The sequence below is a fragment of the Condylura cristata genome, unplaced genomic scaffold, assembly GCF_000260355.1.
Source record: "Condylura cristata isolate star-nosed mole 26May11 unplaced genomic scaffold, ConCri1.0 scaffold00011, whole genome shotgun sequence".
Taxonomy (NCBI): domain Eukaryota; kingdom Metazoa; phylum Chordata; class Mammalia; order Eulipotyphla; family Talpidae; genus Condylura; species Condylura cristata.
This window is the reverse complement of record NW_004567112.1, coordinates 39,766,208-39,792,191: the sequence shown is the minus strand read 5'-3', so window position 1 is coordinate 39,792,191 and position 25,984 is coordinate 39,766,208. Positions and strand designations below refer to the sequence as shown.

At 38.5% G+C, this 25,984-nt stretch overlaps 1 protein-coding gene across 1 annotated transcript; it reads left to right on the top strand.

The window, feature by feature from the left end:
• Positions 1-25,733, top strand: KIF1BP (KIF1 binding protein). The gene is made up of 7 exons (XM_004680825.1): positions 1-516; positions 6,750-6,848; positions 13,542-13,621; positions 14,176-14,359; positions 16,929-17,013; positions 20,541-20,656; positions 24,314-25,733. Exons 1-7 carry the CDS (start codon positions 91-93, stop codon positions 25,187-25,189), a joined length of 1,866 nt encoding a protein of 621 aa, XP_004680882.1. The 5' UTR covers positions 1-90; the 3' UTR covers positions 25,190-25,733.
• Positions 25,734-25,984: the final 251 nt, after the last annotated feature.

Here is a 25,984-nt window from a genome sequence, read left to right as displayed (position 1 = left end):
TGTCAAGAGACGTAAGTGAAGTGTCGTAAAGAAGAAGGAAGGCGCGAGTCCCGATTGCAAGCTGGGGAAACCCAGGCTCTAAGGGCCGCTATGGCGAATGTTCCGTGGGCCGAGATTCGTGAGAAATTCCAGGCGGCTCTGGCCCTGTCGCGGGTGGAATTGCATAAAAATCCCGAGAAGGAGCCGTACAAGTCCAAATACAGCGCCCGAGTGTTGCTGGAAGAGGTCAAGGCGCTGCTGGGCCCGGCGCCCGAGGAGGAGGAGGAGCGGCCTGAGGCCGAGGACAGCTCGGGTGCGAGCGACCACACCCTGGGGCTGCCCGCTGAGGTGGTGGAGGCCGAGGGGCCCATCGCCCAAGGGGCTGTGAGGCTGGCAGTTATTGAGTTCCATCTGGGGGTCAACCACATCGACACGGAGGAGCTGTCGGCGGGGGAGGAACATCTCGTGAAATGTCTGCGGCTGCTGCGCAGATACCGGCTGTCGCACGACTGCGTCTCTCTCTACATCCAGGCGCAGGTGAGGGCGAGCTCCGCGCAGCGCGGCGCGGGGCCTTGGGGGGCCCCCACTCCCGCGCGATTGTGCCCACGCTGTGGAGCCTTGTGGGCTATGAGCGGCCTCCAGACCCCCTTAGCAACACTACTTGCCTCCTCGCCTGGTCGTTTGTCAACGCAGTGGCTTCCCCAGGCCTTGTGACATCGTGAGTCCTCGTGCCTGCTCATTCTAGAAAAGACGAATCCACCATAATTTGTTTTAATTTGGGGTCTCAAGGAAATCACGGAGGCTGTCCGGAGTACGTTCTTAACTTGAAAACCTCACTTTCTGTCCTAGCCACGCTCACTGTTTGCTTCCCACGGAGTGTCTCCTCATGCTCCAAAACGCACCTCACACTTGTACTAACTTTCTTTTTAGCTCCTTTTGGTCCGACCCGATCTCTCCCGTCGGTCTTTGATTTTTCATAATCCTTATTTTCCCCATCTGACGGTATGTGGATTATTAAGAAAAAACAATCTGACATGTTGCATCGGGAATATAACAAATAGCGATAAGTATGAGCTCTTTGTATGTGCCAGTTCCTTTGCTTCAGCTCACAAGCTTTTACTCTTAGTTCCTAATATATGTGACCCAGGGAACATTTACGAAAGCTGATCATATGGTACGTAGACCTCAAAGATACACTTCAACATTGAAAAGGAAATCGTATGGGTCATACTTTGATTGTGGCCTCATAAAGGTAAAAGCCACAGAATAATAGGAACTAAAATCTGTTTTGCTTATTATTATTTATGGCCTCATTATCACATTATTAATATTTAAGAAATGTATGCAAGATTTAGTAAAATTCAGAAGATGTTCAATTCAGACAACTTCATTTGAATTTTTTTAACTTTATAACTGCCTAAGATTCTAATAAACAATTTCAAAAGTATCTCACTATTTTAAAGATACAATTAAAAACTGGAGCTTGGCGCTCCCTCGTGGCGCAGCACTAAGAAGCTGAAGCCACTTCAGCGGGAGTTGGATCCCCTCCTGTCCCAGAGGTGATCCACATGGTTTGGCAGACCTCTCCTGACCTGCCCACTGTTCCCCTCAGCAGTGTACTTTGTCATTCTGCCTGTTCTGCTCCCCACTCTGTCTCTGGTGAATCCTCTTTCCGCCCCTGCACCTCTGGCCTGTACCCCAGTTCTGTATGCACAACTAAATAAATCTTTAAAAAAAAACAAAAAAAACTGGAGCCCAAATATATCATGGGTTCTAGTACTTACTGTATAATACTATTTTTTAATTTATTTATTTATGCATACAAGAACTGGTTTCAATAGAGACAGAGGGGGAGCAGAACAGGTGGATCCACTGAAATACACCAATGAAGGGAGCAGCAGGCAAAACAGGAGAGGTCTGCTGCATTATGTGGGTCACTTGCCCGACCAGGGATTGAATTCATGCTGCAGTGGCTAGTCATATTGCTTCTACTTAACCCCTTGTGCCACCAGGGAGTCCCATTATTATTTTTTTAAAGATTTAAAAATTTATGCATGAAAGAATTGGGGTGTAAGCCAGAGGGGTGGAGGAGGTGAGATGTTTCACCGGAGACAGAGTGGGGAGCATAGCAGGCAGATTATGAACATAATGGTACTGTCCTGATTCTTACAGGTCTAATACAATTCCTGCTGAAATCTCAGAAACTTAATAAAGTGAATTTGTTTATCTGAACAAATAAAGTGATTATAAAATATGAAAAGAAATGTATAGCAGTGTTGCTTTAGATTGTGCCAGTCTTACTGAATTCTTCTGTTTAGTTGATCTGTTTATTTCAATGGCATTACCATGCTACATGGCATCACATTTCACTTAATATTTCCTATACTTAAGAGATTTGATCTTACGAATCATAAAGAAAACTAAAATAATAAAATAGAAAGATTATACCAGGATGGCAGAAATTATTGGAGAAATTGATTACACAGTTTGGAGATACTAAAGAAATGTATACCACCATTAGCATTATTGCTAGGAAAATGTAAACACTATAGATCCTTTATGAAGCTCTATTTCAGAACCCTTGAGTCAGGCCTTTGATGTAAAATTCCACATCAATATCTTGAAATTACATTAAGATAATTATGAAAATGGATGTGAACATTAATATTCATCATAGTATCTTTTATAAAAAGAATAGTGTAGATAGCCTTCAGTAAGTATATGGTTAAATAAATATTGGCACATCCATACATAACAGTAGGCAGCAATTAATAACGATTTATGTTAATGAAAACTATCACTATTAAGAGAAAGATGCATGTTTAGAATTATGTGGGATGATTTCATTTTGGTGTAAGATATATTTTTGTATGTGTATATGTAAAGGAAAAAGTTTGGCAGTATCAGTTCTAAGGATTTGTGATAGATTTACTACTTTGTCTCAATTTGGTGTTTCTATCCTGGGAAACCACAGAAATACAGAACTTGGTGTCAGATTAGATTATCAAAGAGACTCCCTTTCTATCTTCATTGGGCTTTGGGGATCCTTAGGACAGATTTTTCTACTTTTCTGTCTAATTTTTGTTCTCAGCAATTAACACTTGTATTATCATCTGTAATGAAATTTAATTATTTTACTATGGTAAAATTCCCTAACAAACTAAGAGCTAATTTTCTCCATCCCCTTCACTCCCAGGATATGTGTATATAAGGAATACCTTTTATGTGTATTTATAGCTTTATTGAAGCACAGTTGACATACAACTTGATGAATTTGATGTTCGAATATACCTATGAAACAATCACTGCATTCAAGGTAATGAACAGATCCATAATCACCAAAAGTTTCTTAGTGCTCCTTTGTAATCCCTCCCCAGTCCTTTATGCTCTCCCTTTTCCTTGCCTTTCCCCCTGGTATTTTCTAGAATTTTTAAGTGGCATCAGGGTATGTACTCTTATTTTGGTTTTACTTCTTGAACTGAGTATTGTAATTTCATTGTTTCCTTTTTCAGCCTGTCGTGAATTTTATTGCTTGATTTTCCAACATTAAACCAGTGCTTTCCTTTCCTGTGATAAACTCCTCTTGGAGTTTTTACTAAGTAAAACTTTTTACATATCGTTGGACTCAGTTTGCTAAAATTTTATTAAAATTATTTGTATTGGCCCTCCCTGGTGGCGCAGCGGGTTAAAGCACAGCACTGAGAATCTGAAGCCACTTCCGCATGAGTTCGATTCCCGCCTGCCTCCTGCCCAGGAGGAGACCACATGGCGAGCCAGACCTCTCCTGACCCGCCCACTGCTTCCCTCAGCAGTGTACTTTGTCAATCTGCCTGTTCTGCTCCCACTCTGTCTCTGGTGAAGCCTCTCACCGCCCCTGAGCCTCTGGCCTGTACCCCAGTTCTGTATGCACAAATAAATAAATAAATCTTAAAAAAAAAAAAATTATTTGTATCTATGTTCATGAAGGATAGTAGTCTTATGCTTGATTTAGTATGAGATGGAAGGTCTTCCTTCTCTACTTTTCAAGAAGAAGTTGTATAGAGTTCATATTATTTCTTTCTTCATCAGTAGTACATTTTATAAGCTGTTTTTATTTCATATTTAACTTGTTTCCCTACCTACTTTGGTATGTTGGGGGTAAAATATGGTAATGATATGTGAGTGGTATAATACCTTCTAGTATATTGTAGAATCTATATTATATTTTTCAAATATTTCATATAGATTGTCAATAGCAATTATCTCTGTAGAATAAACACTTTATTTTTTAAAAAGAGTTATTTATGCATACAGAACTGGGCTACAGGTCAGAGGTGCAGGGGTGATGAGAGGATTCACCAGAGACAGAGTGGGGAGCAGAACAGGCAGATGGACAAAGTACGCTGCTGAGGGGAGCAGCAGGGAGAGGTCTCCTGCGCCATGGGAGCCAGCTTGCTAGCGGGAGAGATCGAACTGGAGCTGAAGAAGCTGCAGCTAGCTTCCTAGTGCTGTGCTTTAACCCATTGCGCCTCCAGGGAGAGCCCTAGAACTAACAGTTTAAAAAAACACACACGAACTTAATTATTTTTTATGTCTGTGGATCAGATCCCACAATACTGTTGCATTTTTGTTTCTTGCATTCACAGGTGAAAAAAATGTTAATTTTAGGACATAGTACAGATGAGATAGTAATGTTTTCCCCATCCAAGTTCATAGGTTCTGAATTCTCTCACAGACACCTTGTGAGTCCATTGGCTCCAGGTTAAAAATCTCTGCATTAGATTATCCCATGTTACAAAAGGCAGTCTAAGTCTAACTGCATTCTCTAGATGGGAGCTGGGCTGCTAGTCTTGAATTCTGACCTTGTAAACAGACCTTTGTACAAAGCCTAATAAAAGAGTTATATAGCAGGGAACAGATGGCCTAGTTTTTAAAATATAATTTCTAATCTAATAAGTTTTTCCTTTGCCTTTATGGTAACAAAGGAAGATGATGCTATGTGGAGCAAAAGCAAATGATTAATACAATAAAAACTCGATTTTTAAAATTAGATATAATTCCAAAGCAGTCTATTTTTTTTTTTTTAAGATTTATTTATTCGTACAGAATGGGGGTACAGGCCAGAGATGCGGAGGGTGAGAGGATTCACCAGGGACAGAGTGGGGAGCAGTACAGGCAGATCGACGAAGTACACTGCTGAGGGGAGCAGTGGGCAGGTCAGGAGAGGTCTGCCGCGCCATGTGGTCACCTCCGGGGCAGGCGGGGATCAAACTCATGCTGAGGTGGCTTTAGCTTTAACCCACTGCGCCACCAGGGAGGGCCTAAATTTTTTTAAAGATTTATTTATTTATGCACACAGAACTGGGGTATAGGCTAGAGGTTCAGGGGCAGTGAGAAGATTCACCAGAGACAGTGTGGAGCAGAACAGGCCGACTGATGAAGTACATTGTCCAGGGGAGCATTGGGCGGATCAGGAAAGGTCTGCTGCGCCATGTGGGTCACCTCTGGGGGCAGGATGAAACTCATGCTAAAGTAGCTTTAGCTTGTTGGTGCTGTGTTTTAACCTGCTGTGCCACCAGGGAGGGCCCAACGCAGTCTTAATTTTTAGAGCTCTGTAAACTGTAAACAAATTAAAAAATGGATTGAAATCACATTGCTTTACAACACTTTATGTTTGTAGGCATGTAGGCATGTAGATTTATACGTCAGCGTTTCTGTATACTGCATCATTTCCCAAGTCTGGTCCAAACTAGAAAGTATAGTTTCCATCCTCCTGCATACCTTGACCCTCTACTTCAGCCCCTTTCTCTGGTAAATACCAGTCTGTTCTCTGTATCAGAGTTTGCTTTGTATAAACAAATATTTTGTTGTTTAACATGGTAAACTTTAGGAATCTGACTTGACTGATGGAAAAAAGCATATAATATCTTTAGGTTTTTCCACACCCCATAATTTCAATTGCTGGAATTTGAGAGCTCATTTCCCTTTTTACAGGCTTAAACTGAACAATAACGGTTGACAATTTTTCCTTTTTGAAAGCCTTCAGGAGAAGATTAAAGCTGTTTTGAAAGCATTATGTATTTTATAGTACATCTTTGTCTCTGTATTAGTTATCTATTGTTATATAACATTTTACCTCCAAATTTAGCATCTTGCAGCAACACATTTTTATAATGTAGGCTTGCTTTAGCTACTTTTCTCTGCTCAAAAGCTCTCATCAGATTATTGGCCTGCTGAGGCTGACTTGAAAACTCAATGCGGGAGACCCTTCCTTCAAATTCACTGAGATGGTTGTTGGCAGGATTCAGTTTCCTACAGACTGTTGCTCTGATGGTCTCAATTTCTCTGCTGACTTTTTGACCTCCCTCAGCCTCATAAGTCTGTTTTATAGGATATCTTACAACATGACAGTTTGCTTCCCTGAGAGTTAGCAAGAAGGGAGCACCTAGGATGGGACCACAGTGTTTTATAACCAAATCTTGGAAGAGATTCTCCAAGATGATCACATTCACCAAATTCTGCTTGAAAAAAAAAAAAATCACTAAACCCAGCTTACATATTTAAAGGGAAGAGATTATTTGAGGACATGGATATCCAGAGGCAGGGCTCACTAGGCATCCAGCTCATAGGCTGGATGTAGTCTATCACACTACATAAGCATAATGCTGGTGTGACTAACCAGGTTCCAGTAGTACTACTACCTGATAGGTAAATATTAACGTTGAAACTCTGAAAGTTACCTTAACTGGAATATTTATGTTGTCATTATTATTATTTTTTTTTTTTTCCAGAATAACCTTGGTATCTTGTGGTCTGAAAGAGAAGAAATTGAAACTGCACAAGCTTATCTGGAATCATCAGAAGCTCTATACAATCAATATATGAAAGAGGTATTGATGTACTTTTGGAGATGAGTTTGGAATTTGGGGTCATTGGGTTCACTCTGGGAAAGGTTTCCCCAGAGCTTCCCTTCAGCAGCACACAGTTTCCCAGGCAAGTTTCTTCATAAGACAGAGACATTAGTTATATTTAAAAGAGCAGGTTTATTAAGACAAGGGACTGAAGAGTAACAGATACTTGCACAGACACAGTGGGCAGAAAGAGCTGCCACCAAAGGAACAGGTTTGCTAAGGGAGAGGTCTGCATGGTTGCAGGCGGGCAGCCCTGAGGAGAGCGGCCTCTGCTGAGGGAGGTCAGCGAAGAGCAGCCCCAGCATAGTGCAGGTCACAGATAGGCTGGAGGCTGCTGCCCTGCGGAGGGAGAGAGCGGGTAGAAAGAAGCACCTGCATAGGCACAGGTGGGCAGGACTGCTGCCCTGTGCTGGTGCAGAGACTGCACTGGTGAAGTCTTTTTCTCTTTGGGAAGGTCTCATTCCTGTATGGAGTGACCTGCTGCTGCTGATTTTGGGTGACTATGTGGAATCTAGAAGGGCCGGGAGATTCTACATTGGGCCCAATCTCTATATCTTTACCCTGAGGTATGTGCTCCAGACACTCCCTATAGCGGTCTGATACCTCCATGGGCCTTATGTCTTGTGATGGCTCTGGAGCCTACAGCTGGGTTAATGGTCACGTTAATCCCTTCTACCCCACTCCTTTTCTGAGTCAAGTTTTAGTCTTGTGATGCTTCCTTTGATTTTCTACTCCCTCCATCAGTGTGATGCATATCCAGATAAATTTTAAACAGTTAAGAATTGATGGTAAGAATTTGTTCATAATACTCAGGAACCTTTCTATAGAGTGTGATCTAAGGGGTCACCTGATAGCTGAAATTATTTTATATTAATTTTAGTGTTCTTAAAAATAATCCTTGGGGGCCCTCCCTGGTGGCGCAGCAGGTTAAAGTACAGGACTAAGAGGCTGGGGCCACTTCTGCATGAGTTTGATCCCCGCCCAGGAGGTGACCCACATGGCGCACAGACCTCTCCTCACCCGCCCTCTGCTCCCCTCAGCAGTGTACTTCATCAGTCAGCCTGTTCTGCTCCCCACTCTGTCTCTGGTGAATCCTCTCACCGCCCCTGCACCTCTGGCCTGTACCCCAGCGCTGTATGCATTAATAAATAAATCTTTAAAAAAAAACCAAAACATAATCCTTGGATAGGGTCTAATGATAATCTTAGTCTAAATATAATTGAATTATAGAGGAAATATTCTAATGTTATCCTAAAATACTAATATTTGCATATTTTTACTTAAAGTCTAAAAATTCTGTTTTGATTGCCACTGAGAACAGCAGTGCTTAAAGAAACCCAAGCAACTACTTAAGCACAATGTCAGAAATCTTTGAGGCAACACTTCTCAAATTTCAGCTGCATTTGAATGACCTGTTTAAAAAAGCAGAATGTTCCTCTCAGATTCAGATTCAGTAAATCTGAAATTTGCAGTGTTAGCAAGGTAACAGTTGACTCTCATATTGCTGACCTAGGGGTTTTTAAGTGATTTTTTTTTAACCCATGAAACTCTTCTGAAATAAATTATGTAAAAACTGATTGAGTTTCTCTGGTTAGCTCAGTCCACTAGCGACCCCTTCCCTGCTCCTCACTGGTAATAAAGCAGAGGCGTCATAGCACTCCTAGGAGTCTAGGAAGTCTGATTGAAACTGTTCAATAAATTTTACCTACCAAGAGTTGGCACACTGGAGGAGGCTATGCATGTGTGGGGCCAGAGGTTATCAAGGCAATCTCCTTACCTCCTCTCAATTTTTCCATGAAATTAAAATTGCTTTTAAAAATAGCCTATTTTGGGCCCTCCCTCGTGGCTCAGCGGGTTAAAGCACAGCACTAAGAAGCTAAAGCCACTTCAGCGTGAGCTCAATCCTCGCCCCAGAGGTGATCCACATGGTGCGGCAGACCTCTCCTGACCCACCCGCTGCTCCCCTCAGCAGTGTACTTCATCCATCTGCCTGTTCTGCTCCCCATTCATTCTCTGGTGAATCTTCTCACCACCTTTGTGCCTCTGGCATGTACCCCAGTTCTGTATGCATAAATAAATAAATCTAAAAAAAAAAAGTAGCCTATTTGAAAAATTAAAGTTAATAGATATTTCTAAAACTAAAATGGCTTTGAGTTTGTTTGATTTGAGGCTCCATTTAGGAGGCAGTCCTTTAAACAGTCAGATATTTTGAGGTTTCTTAAAGTCAGAGTTAAGAAGTCAGTGTCATACCGGATGGTTTCACTCATAGCAAGAGTATAATGGACCAGGTGAGAAAATAATAATAATAATGAACAGCCATATACCAGAGATATTTTATGGGGGTAGAGTGGGGAATGGGATCAAAAGCAGTGGGGGGAGGGAAATGCACTGGACTATGGTGATGGCACATGAGTGATTTTGGGAAGTCCAAGGGGATTACAACTGAGATGGAAAAAATGTACAAAATGATGTAAAAATAAACTATAATACTATTAAAAAGTTAAAAAAAAAGTCAGTGCCAGGCCTCCACTATGCCAGTCACTGCAACCTGAGTTCATTCTCCCCAGGGAGCTAACCCACAAGACATAGCAGACCTCTCTTGTCTCACCTGCTACTCATCTCAGAAGTGTATTTCAGTCTGTGTTCTGCCCCCCACTCCTTCTGGTGAGTCCTTTCAAACCACTCCCCGCCTCCACCTCTGGCCTACACCCCAGCTCTTGTATGCATAAATAAATAAAAATAAATCTTTTTAAAAAATCATCCTTCTTAAATGATTTATATGTTGTTAAATTCAGTAGTAAATTCTTGGTCTTCATCTTATTTATCTGGCACTTGATTGGTTTCTCTTCCTTGAAAAATTTTTTAAAGCTATATTTTATTTACTTATCATACAAGAGTTGGGGTGTTGGCAGAGGTACTGGGGATTTGGGGGAGGCAGTGAGAGGACTCAATCAGAGACAGAGTGGGAAGCAGAACAGGCAGATAGATTGAAATACATTGCTGGGGGGAACAGCTGGCAAAACAGGAGAGGCCTGCTGTGCCATATGTGTCACCTCTCTGTGCAAGGTGGAGGTGGGGGATGGAATTAGTGCAGTGGCTGCTGATAGCTTCACTATGCTGAGAATTAACCCTTGCACCACCAGGGAGGCCCTCTTCCGTGAAACTTTTTACTTAGCTTCCACCTGTCTGTCTTCCTTTCTCAGCCTTTGATATTTCCTCAGTATTTCCCCAAACTTTAAACACTGGAGGACCAGAAGTTCAGTCTTTGGTCATCTCCTCTTTCCATTTGCATTCATTCCCTTATTCTAAATACCATCTCTATGCTGATGGATCCTAAATTAATTCCCTCTAATTCCACACTTGTTCATCCAACTGCTGATTTGACATTTGCACTTAGTATTCAATGGGTATCTCTCAAACAGCTGTCTTAACATTGAGTTTCTGGTAACCTTCTCTTTGCTATAAATACCAGCTTCTTTGGTCCATTGCTGAGACATAAAACTTTGGAGATTTTTCTTCCCCTCATATTGTCTGTCTAATCTATCAATAAATTCTGTTGGCTTCACCTTTAATTGTATCTGGAGTCAGGTTACTATTATCTGCTCCAAAATACCATCGTCTCTTGCCAAATTTATTGCAGTAGTTTCCCAACAGGTTTCTGCTCTCATGCCTCCTTCAATCTGTTCTCATTTCTATTCAGAGGTAAATCAGATCATATCACTCCTTTAAAAAGCCCCTAATGGCTTTCCCATTTTAGAGTACATCCTAAAGACTATATGTCCCTTGTCTGATCTGGCTATCATTCCTTCTTTAATTTCATCTACTACTATTCTCCCTGAGTCATTATGCTATAGCTATATTGGCCTTGCTGTTCATACAACACCTTCACACTTAACTCTTTTCTCTGCTTAAACTATTCTTCCCGGAGATATTTACCTGGCTCACTCCCTCATTTCCTTTAGACCCTCACTGAATTGTCTTCATCCATTGAGGGCTCACTGCTTAACACTCCTTATCTACTTTTCCTGCTTTATTTTTTTGCTTACTTATCATTATCTAACCTCTTTGTTCTATTTTCATAGTGACAAGGATATGTTTTTACTATTCTAGTCAGTGGTGAATATCCCTAGCAGCTAGAATAGTACCTAGAATAGCACCTATTTTTTTTTTTAAGATTTATTTTATCTATGCATGCAAGAACTAGGGGTATAGGCCAGAGGTGATGGGGGGAGGAGAGGGAAGAGGATTCATCAGAGACAGAGCAGGTAATAGAACAGGCGGATCCACTGAAATATACTGCTGAAGGGCAGAGTGGAAGAGACAGGAGGGGGCTGATGTGCCATGTGAGTCAGCTCCCTGGCCAGGGACCCAGCTCAAGTTGTGGAAGTGATAGCACTGAGATTTAACCTGTGTCACCAAATAGGCCCCAACACCTATTTTCTTGAAGTAATAAACTACCTTAACTTGGGGGAACTGAAACTTTATGTGCTATACATTCCTCATCTTTAAGATAGAGATAACCTTTCTCTCTCCACAATACAGAAATGTGAGAATCAGATAATATTGTTGTTAATTCAGAGTCACTAAAAATATGCTGCATGGGTCAATGATTGCAGAATGGTTAAATAAACTGTTACACTGATAAAAAGGAAAAAACTGTTAAAATGATAAATAGTTGGATTATCAACATACAGAACATGTATATAACACATATGTATACCTTGGTTACAGCTATATGAACATTTCTCCATGTTAAGACCTTGCAAAGATGAACTAGAAGCTATAACTAATAAAAACTAACATTTTAGTTTTAGAAGATGTAAATAATAAAACATTATTTATTGAGTATTAAAGAGGTTGCATTTTACTCTCAACTTTATAAGGAGGTACTATTACTCCTTACATTTATAGGCAGAGTTTATGATTCAGCGTGGTTAACATATAGTATGTGACAGATTCAGGACTTAAATCTGGTTTGTCTGACCCCAAACTCTTACTCTTCCTACTCTGTGATGCTGCCTCCAAGGTAACATAGTTAATGTATTAAGATAAGGGATTCTTTCACACCCAAAATTGTTCAAGTGAGAATAATAATAGAAAGTGTGTTCATTCTGTACAACTGTTCATTAGTAGGTTTTGGGGGGTGTGGTTAAGAGACTCACCTTACAAGTCAAAGGGATATTTACTTATTTTCTCAGCTTTATTGAGATATAATTAACATGCGTACAGTGTCATTACCCAGACCCCATTGGCTTAAGAAATCACACTTTTAATCACGGTGTGCTGCTATTTCACTTAGTTGAACTTAGTATAAAGCCCAGTGTGAGATGCTCCTTTAAGAACTGTATAGAAAGAACTCCTCTATCAATCCCAAAATTCTGGTGGCAATTAAAAGGGCCGAGGATTATATGCACAAACTGAACATTCCTATTAGCTTTGTCAGGTTAATTCACAAGATATTTATTGTTTTCAGTATAAGAGAGTAGGTGACTTTCCGAAGGCCATGAACAATGGAATCATTGGTTTTAATGTTCCTGCATTGAAAGGGAGAATTTATATACTTGTTCCTTTAAGAAGGAAATACTAGAGTATTCAAAACTTTGATTTTCATTAATGTTCAGTTTAGAACAGTGTTACTCTGAGTATGTAAAATACATCTTTCCTCTTTATCATCTTATGTATTTTTTAAAGAATATTATATTTTTAAAGATTTATTTATCTATGCATACAAGAACTGGGGTCTAGGCCAGAGATGTGGGGGTGACAGGATTCGCCACAGACAGAGTGGGAAATGGAACAGACAGATCTACTGAACTATATTGCTGAGGGGAGCATCTGGTGAGACCTTGGTGAGACAGGAAAGGTCTGCGCATCATGTGGGTCACCTCCCAGGCTGGGAGATCCAATTCATGCTGCAGTGGTTGGCCATAGCTTCATAGTTGAGACTTAACCCCTGCACCACCAGGAAGGCCCCATGTATATATATATATGCATATGTATACATATATGTATATATTTTAATAATATAAGTTTATTTTTACATCTTTTTGTGCCTTTTTCATCTCAGTTATAATCCCCATGCCCATATATGTTTTTAAAAGAATGTTTTTTAGAAAGTAAAACTAAGACTTAAAATAAATAATTATACATCTCTAAAAGCAAATTGGTAGGTTTTTTAGTGTACTTAAAGATCACCTGCAACTCAGTTAAAATTTTGTCAAATGTGAACTTGTGGGTAATCTTATCTGTTAGATTATTTTATGGTTAAGAAAATTACTTCTTGGGTAACATGAAAGGGAACTAGTAAAAAGTGAAATGGGCTTTAAACATTTTTTTTTAAAGATTTATTTATTTATGCCTATAGAACTGGGGTACAAGCCAGAGGTGTAGGGGCAGTAAGAGGATACAACAGAGATAGAGTGGGGAGCAAAACAGGCAGATGAGCGAAGTAACACTGCTGAGGGAAGCAGTGGGTGGGTCAGCATGTGGATCACCTCCAGGGCCTAGATTGAACTCACAGTGAAACAGCTGTGGCCAGCTTGCAGTGCTGTGTCCTTACACTTTGCGCCACCAGGGAGGGCCCCGGCTTTTAAAATTTGATTTCTTGAGTTCCTCCTCCAGAGGGGGGCGCTTGGTGTTAACACTTCAATTTTTTTTTTTTTTTAATTATAGATTGGGAGTCCTCCTCTTGATCCTACTGAGCATTTTCTTCCTGAAGAAGAAAAACTTACTGAACAAGAGAGATCAAAAAGGTGAGTGGATATAGAAATCAGCTTTCATAGGTATTTCTGCATAATATAGGTCATTGTTCAAAAAACCACAATGTTTTGGGCCCTCCCTGGTGACACAGTGGATTAAAGCACAGCACTGTGAAGCTGCAGCAGCCACTGCAGCACAAGTTCGATCCCCAGCCAGGGAGGTGACCCACAAGTAGAACTCTCCTGTCTTGCCCCCTGCTCCCCTCAGCCATGTAATTTGTCGATTTGCCTGTTCTGCTTCCTGCTCTGTCTCTGGTGAATCCTCTCATGCCCCACATCTCTGACCTGTAGCCCAGTTCTGCTTGCATAAATAAATAAATCTTTAAAAAAAAAAAACCTCAATGTTTTTCCTCCTGCAAAACACTTCTTCAAAGGTTATAGAATATGGATTCTGACATGGATTAAAACCCTGCCATTTACTGTTGATAGGCACAGTTTCCCTATCTGTCAAGTAGCCATCCCAACTCAAAGGGTTGGTGGCAGGGTCAAAATTAATATGAAAATGCCTTGAAATTATAAGTTTTTAGTGCATATTTTTCTCTTCATAGATTTGAGAAGGTTTATACTCATAACTTATATTACCTGGCTCAAGTTTACCAGCATATGGAAATGTTTGAGAAGGCCGCTCATTATTGCCACAGCACCCTAAAACGCCAGCTTGAGCACAATGCCTACCATCCAATAGAGTGGGCTATTAATGCTGCGACCTTGTCACAATTTTATATCAATAAGGTAAGCCTCTCAAAGTAGTTATTTAAAAAAGTTATTGGTAATGCATATAAAAATAGAATCAATAGTACCCTGGAAATAGCATTTTTTAAAAAGTTTGTGTTTTATAATGGAGGAAAAAACACAACCCATTTTGCCAGAGTGCTTAAATTGTATAGCTTTTTTGAATCTTCAAATATTAAGTTTTAACATTGTCTTACTTGCTACCTAAGAGCAATTTTTTTTTTCAATTAAGCATCCTCAGTTCATTTTAGTGAGGTTACTTTTAGATTGAAGATATTTGTTCTCATGTAGATATATATTTATCTTTTTGTAATGGTAATCTGGTAACTGAGAATTTGTCTGAGGAAGTTGACTGTTAAATGTGGGCTTTGATAAAAGCATGTGATACACTTCAGTTATTCTTAGAATTAACTCTTTAATAGTAACTTTTCTGTGCTGGAAATGTCTCTGCCCATATTGGAGTTCCAGGTCTTTATGCTATCCTTCTTCTGGACTGTTACACAGGGTCAGATTTTAACTTCTTAGTTATTTATCAGAATTATTCAGAATCATGTTGATATACTCTTAACATTTTTTTTTTTAGCCCTTAATAGTTTTTAATGATGAAATGTTTATAAAATACCTTTCTTACCTAGGCTTTCTGTTAATCCTCAGTAAGATAGCTCAGCAATAGAAATTTTATGTATATTTTTAATTCACAAGTCTTTCTGAAATTTTGATATTCTTTACTTATCAGAGTTCCTTTTTAGATGTCTCTGGTTATCTGCTGCCTTATCTTTACTGGGCCTTTATCCTTTCTAAACTTTTTGTTAGTGCCGATTCTGTAAATACGCCCTATGTTTAAAGTATTGTCCCACAGAATTTCATTCAGAAAAGCTATTAGCAGGAGAGAAAGGGCTGTGGTGACTGCAGCATCGCTTCTAGGACTTTGAGCTAAGATCAAGCGTGTAAGTAACGCTATTGCATATATCAGAGCATTCAGTTAAATCTAACTCATGAATCCATTTCATTGTGGTCATCATCAAAGAGTGTTATCTGGTGCTTCTGCTTGTGGCACCTTTTATATAGCTGCTGGAGGCCCTTTGTTTTGTTTAGCAACTTTAAAATTACATATTCACTATGGTTTTAATTAACACTTAAAATGTCTGTGGATATTGATAATATTAAGCTATCTAGATATTAATTTAAAGTATAATTAAAATTTAAAGTTGTTAAGCATTGCTTATGTGGAGCATGCAATAATTTTCATGAGTCCTTCTCCCACCCCACTTTTATTTTTTGCCAATATATTTTATACATTTTTTGTTACAACTAGCTAAGTTACATTGCAAAAAGAGATTTGAGCCATATTTTTAAACAATGTAATTGTCACGTACATCATTATATCATCATCTGGTTCCAGTGATAAGGGTTCACTTCTTGGTGAGTCCCTGTCTGGCAGGTGCTAGCTAGTACCCCCATTTACCAGCCACCTAGAGGGCACAGGTGCTCACTGTTTTAGCAGTGGTTGCTCATAGGTAGCTGATATAGGCAAAGTTGAAGTGATAATGATGGGTAAGGGATTGTAGAGGGATTATCAAAGCTTCTTTATGTAAACTGTGACTTTCTTCTTGGATTTTGAAGTTTAACACCACCAGTTTGAATTAAGATGTTGCCTGATAGGACTGTACATGGGGCCCAGCTATTCTCAGGATGGCTTCTGAATTCATCATAATGGAGATTACATTGAATACTGATGTTTCAAAGTCATGATAGTCAACCATGAAAAATCTTAATAAAGTCACTTATATGAAGTCGCAATTATATTTAATGAGGGTGTTTTCCACCTAAAAGTTGGACTTTAACTTTGTACTTTTGCTGGATGGTCCTATGACTTAACTTTGTACTTTTGCTGGGTGGTCCTATGACTTACATGAAAAATGCAAAATGTGGAGATCTTCTCTAAGAGCTTGAGAAGTTTACCATGCCCCAGATTTCAATTGTGAAGTCTTCAAATGTGTTGACAAAGCAGTTCCATAAACTTCATCTGTGGAAATAGAATGACTTCAAAACTTGATGGAAGTCTCATATGTAAATTACAAAGATTTTAGAAGACCAGGATCTCTTCCTATTAGAATTTAACCTTTTGCCTCCTAATGGTAGCATGTAAAAGGGATCTCTAAACCTCATAAAAATTAAATTTTTAAATCCTTTGACAGACTGTAAATGATCTAAGAATTTATTATGCATGGGACTTTGGCTATTTAGACTGAACCTAAAGGACTAGCTGAGGTAATGGAGTCTAGGATAACCATTCGTACATACTTTGTTTACCTCAGGAGAGCTAACTTTCAACTAGCAGTTGTCTTTCAGCCATTTTGATTAAGAGTTTGGAGCACTGTTACTTTAACCTGTGAGGTAGCTTTTTAACCAGATCATAGTCTTACATACCTTATGAAATTTCAGCAACTGTATAAGGCTCCTTGGTAGTATTTTTACTTGACTTTATAGCTTTTCTTCATAAAAGACTTGATGCAAGTATTATTGCAATAAGGCTGGGTGATGATTGCATTCACTCTTTTTCCAACAGCTATGCTTTATGGAGGCCAGACACTGTTTATCAGCTGCTAATGTCATTTTTGGTCAAACTGGAAAGATTCAAAGTACAGAAGACAGTGAGTATTACACAATTTTTTAAAGGTTTTGAAATCATTTTACTGTTAGAAAAATTAAAGGAACAAAGATCTACCATATGCCCTTCTAAATTCACCAGTTTTTAATACTTGCATCATTTACAATCATTCTTTCTGAACCACTTGTGAGAAGAGTGAATATATTGAGTGCTTTTACTGTTTAATACTTTGGTATGTATTTCATTAGAAATAAGAAATATTTTCTTACATAATCATAAAATAAAATGTAACATTCTTTCATAGTGCAATAGTTCTGTTGCATTATGTATTCATTTATATCAAAATTTTTAAGTGTAAGATTGTCCAGTTCAAGATTGCATATTATATTTAGACAGATCACCTTAGTTTTCTTTATTCTGGAACAATTCCTTAGCCTATCTCTTTATTACATAGACATTTTTTAAAAATACACACTTATTTCATAGAATTTTTATCAATTGGTATTTGATGTTTCCTTATGTTAAGATTTATATTACACATTTTGAAATACTACACAAGTGATATGTTCGAATAACTAGTTTTTTAATTATAATATTTTATTTAGTATTAAAATATTAGTCAACAATATTGTATTTGAATAAATCAAAACCACAGAAGATCGTACTGTTAGAATGGTCGTTTCAAAGAAGACGAGAAATAAGCATTGGCAGATGGCTGTAAATTAAGTTCCCAGGTTTGATTAATTTGCTAGATGACTCGAAGAATTCAGGAAAGCCTGACTTTATACTCACTGCATCACGAATACTGAAAGGTAAGAATCAACAGCCACATGGCAGAGATGCACAGGACAAGGTGGGACAAAGGTGTAAAGCTTCCTTCCATGCTCTCTTCAGTTGCACTATTTCCCCCTAAACCTTCATGTGTCACTAACCCTGCAGTTCCCGTGAAGCACCTCCTCTGAGGCCTTTTTGGAGGCTTTATTGCATAGGCACGCTTGATTCACTCGTTAACTATTGGCAATTGAATTCAACCTCCAGCCCTTCTCTCCTCCCTTGATGTTGGGTGGGGTGGAAGTAGAAGTTCCAGCCCTATCTTCAAGTTGGTTTCCCTAAGGAGAGAGGTTGTTTCTTAGGGGAGAGAGGCTTCCAAATGTCACCTTCATTAACATAGCAAGACACCTTTAAGGCTGTACACTTAAGGACTGTGAGCCAGGAACTGTGGATGAAGACCAAATATATTTTGGTCATTCAGATTTACCAAATATATATACTTCCTATTAACTGGAATAAAATTCTCAATGAAGCAGCTCTCCGTGATAGTTAGCTGAAGTATTTTAGATTAAGTGAGGAATTGAACCTGGGAAGCAGTCTGACAGATTGTTACTCTGAGAACTGTACCAATCTTCACAATGTTGAATTTAGTTTATAAAAGTTGAAACATTGAGTCCATTGACATAAAAATGTGATTATTCTTGTCAGGGGAGCTTTTGGATTTAAGTTATTTTGACCTAAAATTGTGTTAATGCTATCTGTGTGCAGAGGAAGATAATGTTAGGAATTAATCTCTTCCTTTCTAAAGAATGTGTTGTGGAGGTGCAGAGGCCCGGTGCCATTGCTCAGACCTCCTTGATGCAGCTTCTCAGTCTTCAGAGGAGGTTGCGGCTAACTTTCCTATAGAAAGTACTTTTTGGCGTTATTGCATCACAACTACAAGTCTATGCAAATGGTTGTCTGCTGGAAAAGAGACATGTTACTCCCAAAACATTTTTTTTACAGTTTGTTCACACTGTAAATCACAATAATCAGTTATGTTTATTATTAAGCCATTAAAAAAAGACATCTTTTGATTTGTTACATCAATAGAACTCAGTGCATTGTGCTAATAAGTAAGATAAAACAGAAACACAAATATTGTTCATCACACATACATGCAGAATGTTAAAAACAGAAGAATTGCTCATAAATAGAGAGAACAGATTGCTGCCAGAGGCAGGGATTGGGTGAAATGGGTGAAGGATCAAAAGCTATAACCCCCCAGTTATATAGTATGTCCTGAGGCTGTAATACAGCATGTTGAATGTAGTTGCATATTTGAAAACTGCAAAGAATAAATCTTAAAAGTCTTCATTACAAGGAAAAAATTCTAACTATGTGTGAGTTGTTGTTAATGACTTACTGTGATAATCATTTTAAATCAGTACAGGTTTCCCTGATATCCAAAAATAGAGCATTCCATCTGTCATAAGATGGAATGATATAAAGTGAAGAGCAATTACCATTAATTTATATGGAAACATTTTTGAGTATTCCCCAAACAACTAAATAACCCTCCAAATTACACCAAATAATACTAACCTGGTATGACATACAGAGCCTTTGTAAAGCAGTTCCCAGGGAAGGAATTTGTGCCGCTCTGACTGCTTGTGTGCTGCCTCTAGAATGTCTGGCCACTGCCAACCGTTGAATACTGTTTTTGCTTTTTGCCTTTTGTCGTAAATGTGAAAATTCTCTTCCAATTTCTTTGTTAGGAAGACCAGGTACTAATGTTGGTTTTTTGTAAGAGTAGAGTTTAAGGTGGACTTTTGGAAAGTGGGAGTACCTGAATACAAAAATATGGAATCATTATGTATAGCTGAAACTAGTATGATTACATTACATTTTTGCATATTTATGTATCAGGTTTTAAAAATGAGGTGGTTGAGCCAGTTTTGTAATAATGTCACAAGTTTCTTTAGCATTCTGAATCAGAAGTCTGTAGAGGCTGGGAAAAGCTAGAGAAATGTATGTTAGCAAGTTAAATAGTTCTTCCCTCTTAATTTACAATGCTGAATCAATTTTAGATTTGTTGAAGTATGTAGAGAAGGCACTTGTCCCCCTAAAAAATGAATAGTAATTAAACCATCAGTGAGATATTTTGCTTATAATTCTTCAAAACAGAAAGCTAAACAACAATGTCCAATGTTTTAATAATGCTTTCATCAGCAGCATCATATTGTTGGTTAAAGTACTTGTTGAAAATAAATTTGCAGGATTATCAAGAATGTTTAGAATGGTTTAATCTCTGACCAGTAAATCCCACTTCAAGGGGTCGGTTATAAGGAAATAATTTATACAATAATGCACAGAGACCTTTGTTTGGAGTTGTTTATTATAGAAGAATTAGAAGACACTAATGCCTAATTTTAGAAAAACAAAGTATGGAATATGTGTGTAATTGCATTATAATGCTTATTTTAAAATGATATTTAACAGTTGATAATGACATGAGTAAAGTACTAGTGGTATAATATATCAAAAGGCCATATTCAAAATTAAACATACATTGTGACTTTAGTTTTTACCTGTAGATAATGCATGAGAAAACATTAAAAAGAAATGTGTAAAAATAAGCAGTGAGTTCTGTGGGTGATAGACATTTTGGTGTGTTTTTTTCCCCTGTTGCTTCAGTGAAAATCTGTTATAATCAGGAAAAAAATAATAAAAAGAATGCAGTACTCATTGAAAATTACAATTGTGACCATTAATTGAGGCAAATCACTGTGCTTTGTTACCAATGCTGTATAATTTTAGCTACTGAAACTGAAGGAGATGTGCCAGAGCTTTATCATCAAAGAAAAGGGGAAATAGCAAGATGTTGGATCAAATACTGTTTGACTCTCATGCAAAATGCTCAACTATCTATGCAGGTAATATCAAAAGTTGCCTTTTCTATTTTATATGAGCAGGATATAAAGTAAAAGCTTGAAAGGGGGGATTATGTCCGTTAGGCTCGCATGTTGTGCAGGGTACGCAAAGATACACTTATGTTTATCACTTGTTCTCATATCTGTCTTTTAAATCTTGCTCATTATTTGAGTCTTATCTTAATACTTATGCTTTTTTGAAAACTTCCTTTGGATAAAAATAAACTCTGTTAAGAAGCATGGGGTATATTCTGCATCATATTTGTAGTATATCATTACCTCCAGGCACAAGAGGTTCTCAATAAATAATTGTTGAATGCATCCTCTGCAGATATCTCCCTCCTTTAAACTCCATAGAACTTTTCTTGCCTTTCCCCACTTAAATTCTTTCTGTATTATCACAATTCATATTCTTTTTTAAAAAAGGATTTATTCATACAGAACTGGGATACAGGCCAGAGGTGCAGGGGTGTCAGAGGATTCACCAGAGACAGAGTGGGGTGCAGAACAGGCAGATCGACAAAGTACACTGCTGAGGGGAGCATTAGTTGGGTCAGAAGAGGTCTGCCTCGCCATGTAGATCACTCCCAGGGCTGGGGATCAAATTCGCACTGAAGTGGCTGTGTCTTGCTTGCAGTGCTATGTCCTAACCCATTGTACCACCAGGGAGGACCACAATTCATATTCTTTTTCCTTTACCTCTTCATAGACTATAAGCAACTTGAGGAAAGGAAAAATCCTTACTAATCTATATATTTTCAAAATCTTTGTATACTTTATATAGTATATGAATCTGTATATCTAGCAATAGACCAGCAACTTTGTAGCTGTGTTATCTCTCCATGTGTCAGTTTCCTCACCAGTAAGATGGAGATAAAAATAATACATATGGGCCCTCCCTGGTGACACAGTGGGCTAAAGCACAGCATTAAGAAGCTAAAGCCACTTCAGCATGAGTTCGATTCCCAGCTAGGGAGGTAACCCACGTGGCATGGCAGATCTCTCCTGACCCACCCACTGCTCCTCTCAGCAATGTACTTCATCAGTCAGCCTGTTCTGCTCCCCACTCTGTCTCTGGTGAATCCTCTCACCACCCCTGTACCGCTGGCCTGTACCCCAGTTCTGTACGCATAAATAATAAATCTTTTAAAAAAATAATACATACGTGTGTGGGGGTCATATAGTAAAGAGTTAGAAAATCTATAACAAGTTGGGCTTTATAGTATTGGAAACATTCAAGGGCTTTTGGGGAGAGCACTTTGATAATAGAATGGAAAATGAATTGAGGGAAAGCAAGAGTAGATGAGAGATGAAGATTAGTTGGTCTCAGATGGCGGCAGAAAAGATGGAGGAAAAGATGGATTCAAGAAGTATTTATGAAGCAAAACATGAAGGACTTGATTGGTAAGATTGGAAGTATGGGATAAAGGGGAGATGAGAGGAGGTTGGCAGTCTATCACTAGATTGATGGGCTGTACTTTACCAAAATAACACTAGAATTGAAAACTGTTGCAGAAGAGTAGGAGCTCCTTTGTGGAAAGGTGGAGAATGGAGTGCCCTTGCATCTTCTGAAAGGATATGTCATATAGGAAAGTTGCAGTTAGGGATCTGGAGCTTGACAAGCAATCTATCGCTGTAGATTGGCGAGTCCTTCTCCCATGTATGGCAGTCGCAGACGTGCGTGTGGACAGGTAGAGCAGTATTGCCCAAGAGAAATAATATGCCAGTCATTGATGCAGTTGAAAAGCTTTTAGGGCCTCCCTGTTGGTGCAAGGGGTTAAGTCTCAGCACTGAGAAGCTGTTGGTAGCCACTGTTTGATCCCCAGGCAGGGAGCTGACCTACATGCTATAGCAGACCTCTCCTGTCTTCGCCACTGCTGCCCTCAGCAATGTATTTCAATACATCGGCCTGTTCTGCTCCCCTCTCTGTCTCTGGTGAATCCTCTTCCCCATATACACTTGGCCTATACCCCAGCTGTTGTATGCATAAATTAAATAAATATTTAAAAAATAATAAAATAAAAATTTTAGTGACACATTAGAATAGGAAAAGTTAATTTTTTCTTTTTATTTGACCCATTATATAAAAATATCATTTTATATATCTACATTTCAACTTAACTAGAGAGATTTTACATTCTTTATTTTTGTACTAAGTCTTTGAAATTGGATATAGTTTTTACAAAGATAGCCCACAGCTATGGCGGTAGTAAGTTTTAATTCCACATTTTAAGTGCTCAGTTCCCATCTGCACACTTGGCTGATGGCTACTGTTTTCAACAGTGCAGGACTAGAGGTAGTGTCAAGTGAAAAGGAAAAAAGACCTTGGGGCTGAGCATTGAAGGAGCTATTTTTTAACCACACTAGTTTTGGGCTTTGGTTTTGCTTTTTTTTTTTCATTGAAGTATTTATTTATGAAATAAATGATGGCACAATAGGGGGACATTATACAGATGACCAAGAAAATGAATTCTGATAGAGAATATCGAGGTATATTCTTAAATTTTTTTAACATCAGGATGACTGAGTTCTGTCCTTAAGATTTGTGCAGCTTACTAAATGTTTATTATATTCAGTAAAAAATACAGAATATAGAGGTAAACTTAACAGTGAATAAGTTACTTTAACGAAGCACATTTGAAACTTATGTAATGTTACAATGCAGTGTTACTGCAACTAAACAATTTTTTAAATAAATTATTTATTCATATATATTTTACACCATTGTTCATTTTTTTATATTGTTTGTTTTCTCAGGTGGAATCCCTATGGAATTCCACCACCAGTTCACCCATGTGCCATCACTGCAGTCCCCCGTGCTTCTCCCACCTTGTCAGTTTTGGGGTGTTTTTTGCCTCTCCACTTAGGGGAGGATAATTTAGCTATGAAGATTTGACTCCTTTCACTTTAGTGTCAGTCCTGGAACATTTCTCTATATTTCGCTATAGACTATAGTATAAACACTAATCTTAGTGGCATCTTAGTAAATATTTTTAGTATGTAAACTATGTTCTTACTCTAATGCTAAAGTAAATATTACTAATATATGTATACAATGTTTTTCAGTTCTATAAGTGCTTTTAATATGCAGTTATCTTAGCTGAAGGAATAACCGAGTTTTAGTTCCCCCAAAGAGGATTAGTAGTATATAAGTGGGTTAATCTATTTTATTTAAATACTTTTTCTAAATTTCTTGAAATTTTTAATATAATTGAAACATAGTTAGAAGAAAGAAGTTTTAAAAGATAGCTAGGATACTGTCTCCCTAAACTAGGCTGAAATGTAAGAAGGTTTTCTTTTCTTTTTTTAAAGCTTTATTTTTATTTATTTATGCATATGAGAACTGCCGTATAGGTCAGTGGTGCCAGGGGTGAAAGGATTCACCAAAGACAGGGTGGGGAACAGAATAGGCAGAGCTAAGAAGTACACTGCTGAGGGGAGCAGTGGGCAAGATAGGAGGGGGTCTGCTGTGATATGTAGGTCAGCTCCCTGGCTGGGGATTGAGCTCATGCTGCTTGGCATGGTGATACTTGTTAGCACTGAGTCTTTAACCCTTACCCCACTAGGGAGGCCCAGAAGGTTTTCTTTTCTTTTACTTGTTTACTTTAATCTTGTTAGCAAAATCAGTATCCTATTAAACATAATTTTTTTCCCTTTCAGGACAATATAGGGGAACTTGATCTTGATAAACAATATGAACTTAGAGCTTTAAGGAAAAAAGAACTGGAAGAGGAAGAAAGTGTTAGGAAAAAAGCTGTGCAGTTTGGAACTGGTGAGCTGTGTGACGCCATCTCTGCAGTAGAAGAGAAAGTGAGGTATTTGAGACCTTTAGACTTTGATGAAGCCCGAGAACTTTTCTTACTGGGTCAGCACTATGTCTTTGAGGCAAAAGAGTTCTTTCAGATTGATGGTTATGTCACTGACCACATTGAAGTTGTCCAAGATCATAGTGCCCTGTTTAAGGTGCTTGCATTCTTTGAAACTGACATGGAGAGACGGTGCAAAATGCATAAGCGTCGAATAGCCATGCTGGAACCCCTAATTGTGGACCTAAATCCACAGTATTACCTGTTGGTCAACAGACAGATTCAGTTTGAAATTGCACACGCCTACTATGATATGATGGATTTGAAGGTCGCTATTGCTGACAAGCTGAGGGATCCTGATTCACACATTGTGAAAAAAATAAATAATCTTAATAAGTCAGCACTGAAGTATTACCAGCTCTTCTTAGACTCCCTGAGAGATCCAAACAAAGTATTTCCTGAGCATATAGGGGAAGATGTTCTTCGCCCTGCCATGTTAGCTAAGTTTCGAGTTGCCCGTCTCTATGGCAAAATCATCACTGCAGACCCCAAGAAAGAGTTAGAAAACTTGGCAACATCGTTAGAACATTACAAATTTATTGTTGATTACTGTGAGAAGCACCCTGAGGCTGCTCAGGAAATAGAAGTTGAGCTGGAACTTAGTAAAGAGATGGTGAGTCTCCTTCCAACAAAAATGGAGAGATTCAGAACCAAGATGGCCCTCAGCTAATCCTTGTTTCTATTGGATGAAAATGTGCAATATCGAAGACATTTTTTTCCCCTTAGTCACACAGGCCCAATTCCGTTGTGATATGACCTTTATAGCTAGATTATGGTTTGCACTTGAGATAGGCCAGTTGAGTCTTTGCTAGGACCTTAGTTGACATAAATAAATTAATAATTTACACCTAATTATGTAAATTGCCTTGTTAAAGTGACATGTGATTAGTATTTTAAACTGCTTGTTCTCTATTTAAAGGTAAACCTGCCCTCCCTCCATTTCTAACTGTTGATTAGTACTTGATGGTTTCTGTAAGAGGGAAAAATACTGGTTCTATACCTGGTAGATATGCTTGTTACTGTATTACAATTTAAAAAGTTACTTCCTGTAATTATCCTTCCCCAAAGATTTACCTTCCTAAATTTCCAAAGAAATCTTTCCTTTTTGAAAATAACTTAAAAAACTAAGTTATGTTGTTGTAAAGTTATTGTCTTAATTATGGGGTGCGGGGATAACCTTGTTGAAATGTAATAAATTGACTTGTTTCACTAATAAGAGCTTCCATTTTTTTCTTTTATTGTCTTATAAGATTTGATCTTATTTTTCATACTTCCAATTTAAAGACAGAGAACATGTCTTTGATAGCCTCACACAAAGAGAAAACATTGATGGAGGAAGTGGATAAATTCAGTATGTGCTTTGGAAGTAGGCTCAGGACAAGCTAAAGAATTAAATGTAGGCTCTGAGGAGAAAAGCAGCATGTGGAACCACACTGAAGAAGCACATTTTTAGCGGGGAGATGGG

Excerpts from the sequence above, each read along its gene's own strand:
- KIF1BP (XM_004680825.1), top strand. The coding sequence starts at position 91 with ATGGCGAATGTTCCGTGGGCCGAGATTCGTGAGAAATTCCAGGCGGCT. Across the intron at positions 14,360-16,928 it reads CACAATTTTATATCAATAAG|CTATGCTTTATGGAGGCCAG; the intron begins GTAAGCCTCTCA and ends TTTTTCCAACAG. Across the intron at positions 17,014-20,540 it reads GATTCAAAGTACAGAAGACA|CTACTGAAACTGAAGGAGAT; the intron begins GTGAGTATTACA and ends GTATAATTTTAG.